Here is a 12,976-nt window from a genome sequence, read left to right on the forward strand (position 1 = left end):
TAAAACAGCTTTTACATTATGTAAATTACCTTTTAAATCAACAAATCTGAATGTAAATGCTCAGCTGTATGCATGCACTTGTAATATTTCAGAGTATTGTTGAGTTATAGTATTTGACTGATTGTCCTTTCTCAGAGATTTTCAGGGTCTGAAACCTGAAGCTGCCTCCTCGGCTTGAGCAGAGATGAAGATTATTTGATGTGATATTGCGGGTTTATGTGGCGTTTTGCTCTGAAGCTCTTTGTCCAGTGTTGAAGGTGTGGTCAGATGTCATTGTGAGGGGAAACCCTCGTGTGTGACCCATTTCTGTCAGCCTTTATGTATTAATGAGAAGTAGTACGCGCGCACACACACACACACACACAAACCTGTCTGTAATGTATGTGTAGAATTTTTTATTTTAATATAATGTTAGTAATAAAAAAAGATTTATTTGATTTATGATTTATTTTTGTTGTAGTATAATCTTTAGTTATTATTATTATTATTATTATGTATATACTGACTGAGTATATATATATATATATATATATATATTTATATTCTCAGTTTAATATTATAAATGAAACAATTTTTAAAATTTGTAATACAATCTTTGGATAGTAATGTGTATATAGAACATGTATAATATTATTATTATTATATAAAGGGTATATATTATATTATCTTAGTTTAATATTATACAATAAAAATGTTGTTGTTGTTAGCTTTGAACTGTAATGTATATACAGAATTTATTATTATTATGTATAAACAATATTATAGTTGCTTAATATTATTATTATTATTATTATTATTATTAGAATGTAAGAAGAGTAATTTTGTATATTATTAAATTTCTTATTATTATTAATACAATTATTAACAATGTATTAAAATTAGTAAATATTCTGGAATTTTTAACAAATGTACCAGGATTAATTTAAAAATAAATTTGAAATTAAAGTATATATGTGACCCTGGACCACAAAAACAGTCATAAGGGTCAATTTGTTGAAATTGAGATTTATACATTTATAATTTAGTTAAAAGTTGAATAAATAAGCTTTTCATTGATGTATGGTTTGTTAGGATCGGACAATATTTGGCCGAGATACAACTATTTGAAAATCTGGAATCTGAGGGTGCAAAAAAAAATCGAAATATTGAGAAAATCGCCTTTAAAGTTGTCCACATGAAGTTTTTAGCAATGCATATTACTAATCAAAAATTAAGTTTTGATATATTTCTGGTTGGAAATTTACAAAATATCTTATCTAATATACTAAAGAAAAATGGATCATTTTGACCCATACAATGTATTTTTGGCTATTGCTACAAATATACCCGTGCTACTTATGACTGTTTTTGTGGTCCAGGGTCACATATTATATTTTTTAAATATTTAATTTGAATATTCTGGGATATTTAAGGGTTATCTTCACTGCAGACCATGGTAATCTGAAAGGGACATTTGAGACATTTAGGGATACTAGAGTACACTCTGTGTAAACAGTACAAATTCACTGATTTCAACATGAACAGTGTTTTGCAAAGAGTAAAAAAACAGGGGAAATCACAAAGAAAGTGATACTCTGTCATGCAGTTGAATTAACATTTTAACTTTTGCTGCAATGTAGTTGGATGTAGGCATTTGTTGATTTTAAACAGATTTGTCTCTTTCTACCTCAAAACAAATCCCATACATTCCCATCTTTCAAACGTCCCACCAGAGCTGTATTTATTTAGTGTTGTCTATGTAGGATTTGTCAAATGCACACACACCCATCCATACACACACACACACACACACACACACACATGTTTGTTTTTGTGAAAAGTGGGGACATCCCATAGGCGCAATGGTTTTTATAGTGTAATTACTGTATGTGCTATTGCCCTACACCAACCCTGCACCTAAACCTACCCCTTACAGGAGACTGTGCATTTCAACTTTCCCCAAAAAAACCTCATTCTGAGTGATTTATAAGCGTTTTGAAAAGTGGGGACATGGGTCAATGTCCTGAGATGTCACCTTCACCTTGTAATACCTATGTCATACCTTTGTCATTATACAAATCTATGTCCTGACTTTTCACAAAAACACACACACACACGTCTCATCAGGGGTTATTAGACAGTCGGACACTGTTAATCTTCCTCAGGCTTTAATCTGACTGGTTGACCTTTGACCTCCTAATTTAACGAAACCTCAGGTTGACCCTTGGCAGAGTGGAAAAATATACAAAAAACAAAAAAATTACCTGTAAGAAAGAGAAATAAACAATTTAAAGTAAAAAGTGGCATTTTGTACTTGCACTGATAATAAACGGTGACTGTTTTCCCCCTGCAGTGCTGTCAGCATTACCTAAAGCTGCTTATCATCTTGACCACGCTCTCTTCTCACGTCTGAATCAAACACACGAGGTCAAACACGCCAACAAGTGAAATAAACATTGTCTCGTCGCTTAGTAGTTAGCTATAATTAGCCTAGCATTGAAGACGTGAATGTGTAATCGCACTGAGATGCCTGATGTCGTGTCTTTCTGTGGAAGTGTTTGTGTTGGTTGTGTTTGATTCGGCCGGCAAGATGTTAGCCATTTTAGTGGCTGAACTCAAAATCACCTTTCATTTTTAGTTTGTGTAAAAATTCCACATCTTTGTCTTACAGTCTTTTCCATTCTATCTTTCTACAGTTCTTACAGACTGATTTGTCAATTCTTCACTTACAATTTATTGATAGTTAGAGGTCACATTTTACCCAAAATGTAAAGAGAGAGAGAGAGAGAGAAATAATATTGAACTTTTTTAGGACAATTAAAATAATTTATTACAACAATAATATATACATTTATTATTATAATTATTATATAATGTTATACATATCACAAAATCTAATCATTATATATTATATAATTACTAGATAATTTTATATATTTTCTGTATATAAAAAGTATTTTCTGAAATTATTATTAATTTGTGTGTGTGTATACACACGTGCACACACAAATCCTATTTATCTAATTATTTTCTAAATAAATTTTAATCTAATTCCATTTAATCTAATTAATATCAATATGCATTGATATTGCTCTTAAGATTTTGAATTAAATTTTATTTTTAGATATATATATATATATATATTTTCATTTCAGGTAAAGTGATTTTGTTGTGTTTTGTTGTGTCATTTATTATTATTATTATTTTAAAAATATCTATGTAGTCTTTAATTGTAGTTATTTTAGTGCTTTAACTAAGTGCCTTGGTAACTCACTGAAATATTTTTTTTAATAAATTTATTTCAATTAAAATAATTTAATGACTTTAGTTTAAGTTAATAATAATCCTAATTTCAATATAATAATATAATTCCTAATATATATAATTATATAATATAATTGCATATATATGTGTGCGTTTTATATATTCAATTTCAATATAATATTAAAATTGCCTTTTTAATTAATTTATTTCTATATATATATATATATATATATATATATATATATATATAAATAAATAAATAAATCAGTAGAGTTATACTGGTTGCATCAGGCTGTTATAATTCTGTATTTTCAGAGCACATCCCGGCGGACCTGCGGGACCCGTTCTACACGGATCAATACTGTGTGGAGCACATCAAGCCTCCGGTGCTGTCGCTGCTGCTGTCCTCGGAGCTGTACTGCAGGGTGTGCGGGCTGCTGCTGAAGGGTGACCACGCATCTGCGCTCAGCTCCCATCAGGCCGTCATCCAGACGCTCGCACGCCGCGGGATATGTGTCAGAGAAGCAGACGACACGCCCGTCTCCCACGACGACCTCTCCTCCACCCCCATTAAGATGGTGCGATTTCCACCTTTGACTTCTTACCTGAAGACAGTGCCGAGCTTACAGTATGTCTAATAGAGTGCAACAGTCCACTTCCAGAAGTAAAATCACATTAGGTTTACACATAGTGGAACTAAATAATAATGTTTAAACCTTAAAACAGACCTATCCACCTTTTTAAAATATCATGTTTAATTGCTGAAGAACCAAACTACCCATAATCCTAAATCAAGATCAACAAAATCAGGAAACCTGCTTTACCATAGAAACAGAAAAGCAGCCAAATAAACAAGCTAAAAATACCATAAAAAAAAATATATATATATATATATATATATTTTTTTAAATAAACCTTAACTGAACTTACACACACACATATGTATATATGTGTATATATATTAGTGCTGTCAATCGATTAAAAAATTTAATCGCGTTAATCACAGTCATGGACTGTGATTAATCATGATTAATCGCAAATTTAAAATACTAGGATTTACCTGTAAATGTATTGAAAAAGAAATGCATGAAACTAGTTTAAGGAAACAGAACCTTTCACACTTCCACCAGGTATGAGACATAATCCTTATTATTCTTTTATCATTATTCTTTTGTTTTTATTCAGCCATTATCAGCCTTTAAACTGGCAATAAAACGTTTACCAAGCCACATCGATTCAATCCCAGTATACATTTACCCAACTATTATCAAAAGTATTTCTAAATAAATAAAACAAAACATTTCTTGCGAACTTGCGTGAAGTATGACAAAATGCATTATGAAGAATTGGACCTGTTCTGCAGCTGCATTAGAGCTAACATTAGCATCATGCTACATAAGACAATTTATGAGATTAATAGTACACTTACTCAGAACTCACTTCAAACTACCATCGAGTGTTTGTAATAACTTCCTTTTGCGATCACATGTGGAATTTGGTCATTTACTGTTGTTAAAATATGCTATTTATAGCCTTTTTTTATCGCTGCACAAATAAGCATTTCAGATGTACACATTCACCTCAAGAAAATCACATACAAATATCCTATTGTAATTGCGTGTTTATTATCTTATATAATCTATAGTGGCTGTTGTCATGTTTATTTCTGCTGTGTAAAAGCCTGTATGCTCTGCTGAAACTCACGTTGTTTGTGATGTTACCGCCTCTCCGTTCTTAAGTTGCCATGGATACATTCCAAGTATAATACACATTAGTAAAAGGATCTATTTTAACTTTTATTTGTCTATATACACTTTAGGCGGCCGCGGTACATTATAAAAGTAGCCCAAAAACGCAACCCACGGCTCTATAATTTTAAGAATTATAATTTTCCGCTACTGTATTTTCAAAATAGCCCACTTGTGCCGTTACCCTGGCAACACTCAGGGCTTGAATTTCGGCGCGGGATTGCGGGGATTGCGCATAATTTAATCCATTCCCGCAAATTTAACTTTTATAATGCGAGAAATTCCTGCACAATATTTGCTTAATCTCAGATCAAATTATGAAATACATCCACAGCAGCGAAAAAAGAAATCACCGGTTCAAACAGTCCGTCTCTAATTTAGAATTTAATTCCACAAACAGCGCTGCACCGGTGTTCTCTGACTGTGGCTGAGTCCTGCAGCATGGGCGTGCTCTCTGCGGCCTGCGTCGCTCTGATCTTATTCACACAAGGCTGACGCGCTCTCATATTCTGAGCCGCACGCAAATGTGACTGAAAATTACTGCGTGCGACTATGAAAAAAATATTTATTTTAGATTTGCAGAGTTGAGTAATGTCACAGACATATCTCATGAATCCTTTCATAAACAAAGAAAGTAGACACAATGTAAATAAGAGATTCATTATGCAGTAGAGAGCTTCGTTGATTATAATGGAACTTTGTGAGATCGCGATGAACTAAGGAGTGACAGATTTAATGATTAAGGGAGTTTGTAAATGTGATATTGATTTAATACAACAGTTCAGTAAACAAGAAGTTAATATTAAGTGACTTACATTGTCTGACTATAACACTGTTGCCTGATTTTGCTCTATTTCCTCTATGAAAATAGTTTGAATCATAGCCACAGCTGAGCCGCTGCGCATCTCCATTCAAACACAGCGGCGTCTCCTTTATGAATGAACAGGCGTTTTTAAACGTATCTAGTGTGTCAATGATTCAATTACCCATTCATAAAGACAGTCACTTCCTTGATTCCTGAATGAATCAGCCGTTCGAACGAATCAATTTAATGAATGATTCAGTGATCAAACCAGTGACTTGTCGCCACCTGCTGGCAGTTTGTTTAAATTTTGACGTATCTTTCAGTTATTCAAATAATTTAATATTTCTATAACCTATTCAAATTGTATATTTAAAATATTAATCTCAACATGAATTTATAAATTTAATTGCACTCATACCAACTCTGAGGCTCATTAAACGTCTGAAAATACACCTACAAGCCACTTTTGTGTTCTTCTGCTCCACCTCTGTACAAATTAATTTTGTTAATACTGATTAATTTGATTGATATCTTATTATTCTTATTCTAATTAGAAATTTTAAAAAGCTTATAAATATGTATTTTTAAAAATTTTACAAAAAAAAAGTTAGAAAAATGCCATAAAAATAAAATTCCCCTGTAAATCACTTTGAGTCAAATATCACCCTGTAATGGGATGGCTAATTTTTGATCACAATTTTTGATTAAACATTAGAAAAAAATAATTAGCCCATATCTTAGAAAGCTGAGACATTCCTTCATTCAGAAGGCATAAAACTGAAAGCAACTCAAAATAATGAAACATTAAGTGACATATATTAGTTGAGTTCTTAATGTCAGTTTGAAGGAGATCATGATGTGTTTTGTATAAAATAAAATAAAAATTTAAAAAATACAAAAAAAAAAAAAAAAAAGTAATTGAACTGGAATATATGAAATACACTGATTCTGAAAGGCATTCATAAATAGTTTTAATACAGTTCCTAATGTCAATTTGGAGGAGAGCATCAAAACTTAAGCTGTTTTAAAAACCATACATTAAAATTTGTAGACATAAATAAATGAAGACGATTAATTTAGCCCCGATGTCAATTTAGACCCCCCGAATCTATAAATCCCCCCCCATGTGACCCATGTAAGGGGGAAATTCCTCCCCAGTTTAAAAAACGAAATTCAGGCCCTGACACTGACTCGCTGTACCCTCATCACACAATGATAGATAACCTTCCGCGCTGCGATGACGGGAAGAAGTTGGGGTCAAACCTTATCAAACGATTAATTTGCATTAAGTCAAGTCACCTTTATTTATATAGCGCTTTTAACAATACAGATTGTGTCAAAGCACTTAACAGTATCAAATTGGAGGATAGAGTGTCAGTAATGTATAATAAGATTAAACACTCAATTTTCAGTTAAAGACATTTCATTATTGAATTCAGAGATGTCATTGTCTTGCTCAGTTTAGTTTAAATAGTATCTGTGCAATCAAATCGGCGATAATCGCTAGAAATTAAGTGTCCCCAACTGAGCAAGCCAGAGGCGACAGCGGCAAGGAACCAAAACTCCCTCTGAGACAGAATGGAGAAAGAAACCTTGGGAGAAACCAGGCTCAGTCGGGGGTCAGTTCTCCTCTGACCAGACGAAACCCGCAGTTCAAAAGTTTATATTTCTATTTTTATTTTGTTGCAATTTCGAACAATAATAGTATTATGTAGTTAGGTATTTTATTATATTTTTATTTATTTTGTTATATTTTTAGTTTTATTGTATTTTAATCGAGGTCTTCACTGGGGATATGTCTCTGGGGGTCATCTGGGTGTCCTGGCCTCCGCCGACGACCAGGGCTGCAGACATCATCTCCCGGCGCCGATCCACCATCTGATGGGATACGGACTGAGAAAAATATTTAAAATATTGTTCAAAAATATTAACGCATTCAATTTTTGATTAATCACATGCGTTAACGTGTTAACGTTGACACCCCTAATATATATATATATATATATATATATATATATATATATATATATATATATATATATATATATATATATATATAATGTATATGTGTGTGTGTGTATATATGTATATGTATGTACATATTTTAGTACATCAAGTTAAGCTAAATGAAAATGAGGAAGGCAAGGCAATTAGCTGAAATAAAATAACTAAAACTGAAACTAAAATTACATTTCATATAAAAAAAGAAAGCTATATAGACATGCTTAAAGAAACCCAAAAACTAAGAAAACAATTTCTGTAGAGAAAATAGATGGGAAAGATACTTCCTAAACCAAGGCTGCTGAAAGTGAGCAGTCACTGTTGCGCTCTGTTTTGTGTGTGTGTGTGTGTGTGTGTGTGTGTGTGTGTGTGAGAGAGAGATTTGGAGAGGTGTATCTGAGGACAGAACTCAGACACAGTAGGACCATCTGTTCAAAACCTGCTGGGGTGATGGAGTGCTGCGGCCAGACGTGTGTGTGTGTGTGTGTGTGTGTGTGTGTGTGTGTGTGTGTGTTTGTAGGCCAGTGGAAACATCCATAGTGTTTCTCTAATGGACAACATGCACCCAAACACAAAGTCTCTTTTAGTTTCCATTCGCTAATTTTCAGAATGATTATGCGTATGGGATGAGCAGCCATGAGCATTACCACATGACAGCACATCATTTACTCTTTTGTTGTTCTAGGACTAAGAAAGAAGTATGAAATTTTATTAACTCCATTTATTCTGATCAAAATCACTGGAAGGTTCATCAATCACATTGCAATTCTGACTTCCAAGCATGTACAGTGGGGGAAAAAAATTATTTGATCCCCTGCTGATTTTGTACGTTTGCCCACTGACAAAGAAATGATCAGTCTATAATTTTAATGGTAGGTTTATTTTAACAGTGAGAGACAGAATAACAACAAAAAAGTCCAGAAAAACGCATTCCAAAATTTGCATTTTAATGAGTGAAATAAGTATTTGATCCCCTATCAATCAGCAAGATTTCTGGCTCCCAGGTGTCTTTTATACAGGTAAGGAGCTGAGATTAGGAGCACTCTCTTAAAGGGAGTCTCAGCTTGTTGCCTGTATAAAAGACACCTGTCCACAGAAGCAATCAATCAATCAGATTCCAAACTCTCCACCATGGCCGAGACCAAAGAGCTGTCCAAGGATGTCAGGGACAAGATTGTAGACCTACACAAGGCTGGAATGGGCTACAAGACCATCGCCAAGCAGCTTGGTGAGAAGGTGACAACAGCTGGTTCGATTATTCGCAAATGGAAGAAGCACAAAATAACTGTCGATCTCCCTCGGACTGGGGCTCCATGCAAGATCTCACCTCGTGGAGTTTCAGTGATCATGAGAACGGTGAGAAGAAGCACAGTAAGGTCCTGGAGTGGCCTAGCCAGTCTCCACACCTTAATCCCATAGAAAATCTGTGGAGGGAGCTGAAGGTTCGAGTTGCCAAACGTCAGCCAACATGACTTGGAGAGGATCTGTAAAGAGGAGTGGGACAAAATCCCTCCCGAGATGTGTGCAAACCTGGTGGCCAACTACAAACGTCTGACCTCTGTGATTGCCAACAAACTAAGTCATGTTTTGCAAAGGGGTCAAATACTTATTTCACTCATTAAAATGCAAATCAATTTATAACCTTTTTTGAAATGTGTTTTTCTGGATTTTTTTGTTGTTATTTTGTCTCTCACTGTTCAAATAAACCCACCATTAAAATTATAGACTGATAATTTCTTTGTCAGTGGGCAAGCGTACGAAATCAGCAGGGAATCAAATAATTTTTTTCCCCCACTGTAACTTCCCAGCAGTTTAGTTTTATTTATAGTATTACAGTATATTATATATTTATTAGTATAGTTATAGTATTTATTAGCATTTATTAATATCTTGAATTAGCTTTTTTTTTTTATATTGTCAGTTTTTATTTTAATTTTAGTTTGATTTCAGTCAGTTTCCAAGGCAACATTTCAAATTTCGGTTTAAGTTTAGTTTTTAAGTTATTTTTTATCTAATATTTATATTTTATTTAATTTCAGCTTCACTTCAGTTAGCAAAAGTTTGTTTTAATACAATAACAACACTGCTCCCAATGAAAAAAAAAAAATGAAAAAAAAAAGATTTAATATTGAAAGCAGAAAAACAATATTTATTATTTTTATTTATTCTTGTCAAAACAAGAATTTGGGTTAATTTTTTGTTTATAAATTCAGAGATTGAATCTATAAATAGCTTGAGTATTTGATTTCCACATGTTGGCAGGAATGAAACGCCCCTTTCTGCTGATTGGTCAACCAACGATCAGCATTAGTTCTTTGATGGTCAGATTTTGCTGAGCAAGTTGACAGTTGGAAAGTTGGCAGCTAACTGAGTAAAAATGCATCTGATTTAATGGTGTTTGAAGCAATCAAATGACCCTCTTGAGCAGGGAGGTTTGTTTGGTCCATAGTGAGGCGCCGTCTGTGTTTATGTACTGGATGAGACGCACAGACTCCTTTCCCATCATTAAACGCAAGCAGTGCGCACTCTGTTCTGGTGTCTATTCTTCTGCTGTGTGTACAGCAGCCGGTTCTCTGACAAACACACACTGTTCCTGCAGCATGACTCAGAGCCGTGTGTGTTTATGAGCGGCAGTGAGACTGCAGCACTGATGTTCTCCTAATATGGCGAGTCTGTTGAGTCATTCATCTTGTTGAGAAATTCTGTAAAGTTCCCTCTATGTTTGGGATGGCCTACTACTCATACTGCTCCCATTGCTCATACTGTTCACACTATTTTTCTATCAGTAAGCTGTGTACTGTGCACAGTAAGCTAGATTCCTGTACACATGAAATGTGATGTTTAACTTCTTATTCAGTCCACTCTAGCGTTATAAATGCAAATTCTACATTATAAATAATATAATTTATAAATGCAAAATAATCTAGGGATGCAGAATACATTGACACCATATTGGTTATCATCCATTTATTTATTTATTTCAGTCGTTTGATATACAATATTTTTCTCTTTGACTCATCATTTGATCAGATTGACAAAAGTTACAATATTTTTACAGATAGGTTTATCCAATGCAAATTATCCATATTATTTGATGAGATGATAACTGATTCCAATCCCTGATTTAAAATACATGTAGTGAGGTTCTGTGATGTCAGAGTAACAGGAATGCTAAATGTTACAATGTTTAGCAATAAACTATTGTTAATATATTTTTATATAATATAATAAATTAAATATTTTATTTTTAATATTGTTAGAATATATGTATATATTAAATATATTATTAAAATATACTGTTATAATCAACTACTGTAAATCTGTAAACAAGTATTTTTATAGTATTCCATCATTTTTTTTATTGCATATATTTTTTATTTACTCTGTTTACATTTATTCTGACCAAAATCACTGAAACACACAACACAGTTATGACTTCTAGATTTGTAACTTCATAGCAGTATTATTTATATACTATCATTTATTAATTTGTTAAATTGTCAATATATTGTTTGTTTCGTAATTATGTGCTTTTGTCATTTTCTTCATTTCGAACTTTAATTTTTTTGTTTACATTTTTATACATCTAATATTTTTATTTTAGCTTATTTTAGCTTTGTTTCAATTACTAATAAAAGTTTTAGTTAACAATATAACACTGCTTCCCAGCATGCTACTGTTTGAAATGATTGCATTCTGCCTTGTTTCACATACTGTGTAGGCAGTGTACAGTATGGTAGTATTGTGAATATAGTTGTTATCCATACTCAGAATCCTGTGTTCAGTTGTATTGTTTTGTGTGTGTGTGTAGAGTTCTCATATCCCGCTGATAGACGCTCTGATGATGGCGTATACGGTGGAGATGATGGCTATAGAGAGAGTCGTGGCGAGTGTCAAGCGCTTCTCCACCTTCTGCGCCTCTAAAGAGCTTCCCTTCGACATGGAGGACGCCATGCTGTTCTGGATCAACAAGGTCAGCGTTTCATTCCTTTAATTAGGACACTTAAGTTCAAATATAATGTTAGTCAAGGTTTCTTGCACCAAGCATGTTATAATCTTGTTTTTCACTGTCATTTTCATCCTCTCTCTGAGCCTTAGAAATAAATGTTATTGTACTACTGTACCTTTAAGACGTTTGATAGTTTGTTCAAATTAAAGAAACAAATTATACTGTACAAGCTCTTTATGAAGATCATCCACACAAAACACTCTGAGGTATATAAACAAAATGAACACACAAAAGATTTAGAAATTATTGATTAAGTTTCCAGGTTAAAATGGTGTAAAAAGCATTATGATTTTTCTTTTTTTCAGGATTTTTTGATGGATAGAAAGTTCAAATTAGCAGTTGATTCAAAATAAAAATCTTATGTAGCATTATAAATGTATTTAATGTCCCTTAACTGAAATAAAAGCTATACAGTGAGGAAAATAAGTATTTGAACACCCTGCTATTTTGCAAGTTCTCCCACTTAGAAATCATGGAGGGGGTCTGAAATTATCATCGTAGGTGCATGTCCACTGTGAGAGACATAATCTAAAAAAAAAAATCCAGAAATCACAATGTATGATTTAACTATTTATTTGTATGATACAGCTGCAAATAAGTATTTGAACACCTGTCTATCAGCTAGAATTCTGACCCTCAAAGACCTGTTAGTCTGCCTTTAAAATGTCCACCTCCACTCCATTTATTATCCTAAATTAGATGCACCTGTTTGAGGTCGTTAGCTGCATAAAGACACCTGTCCACCCCATACAATCAGTAAGAATCCAACTACTAACATGGCCAAGACCAAAGAGCTGTCCAAAGACACTAGAGACAAAATTGTACACCTCCACAAGGCTGGAAAGGGCTACGGGAAATTGCCAAGCAGCTTGGTGAAAAAGTCCACTGTTGGAGCAATCATTAGAAAATGGAAGAAGCTAAACATGACTGTCAATCTCCCTCGGACTGGGGCTCCATGCAAGATCTCACCGTGGGGTCTCAATGATCCTAAGAAAGGTGAGAAATCAGCCCAGAACTACACGGGAGGAGCTGGTCAATGACCTGAAAAGAGCTGGGACCACCGTTTCCAAGGTTACTGTTGGTAATACACTAAGACGTCATGGTTTGAAATCATGCATGGCACGGAAGGTTCCCCTGCTTAAACCAGCACATGTCCAGGCCCGACTTAAG

The 12,976-nt window shown here is 33.7% G+C and overlaps 1 protein-coding gene across 3 annotated transcripts in view; it reads left to right on the forward strand.

Moving 5' to 3' along the window:
* camsap1a (calmodulin regulated spectrin-associated protein 1a) overlaps nt 1-12,976 on the forward strand; it is a 38,731-nt gene that overhangs the window by 4,657 nt on the left and 21,098 nt on the right. For all 3 annotated transcript variants that reach the window (XM_058757650.1, XM_058757649.1, XM_058757651.1), the window contains exons 3-4: nt 3,559-3,821; nt 11,609-11,770. In XM_058757650.1, the coding sequence (XP_058613633.1) occupies nt 3,559-3,821; nt 11,609-11,770 (425 nt within the window). The remainder of the gene's footprint in view (nt 1-3,558; nt 3,822-11,608; nt 11,771-12,976) is intronic.

This window comes from Onychostoma macrolepis, chromosome 21, assembly GCF_012432095.1.
Source record: "Onychostoma macrolepis isolate SWU-2019 chromosome 21, ASM1243209v1, whole genome shotgun sequence".
NCBI classification, from domain to species: domain Eukaryota; kingdom Metazoa; phylum Chordata; class Actinopteri; order Cypriniformes; family Cyprinidae; genus Onychostoma; species Onychostoma macrolepis.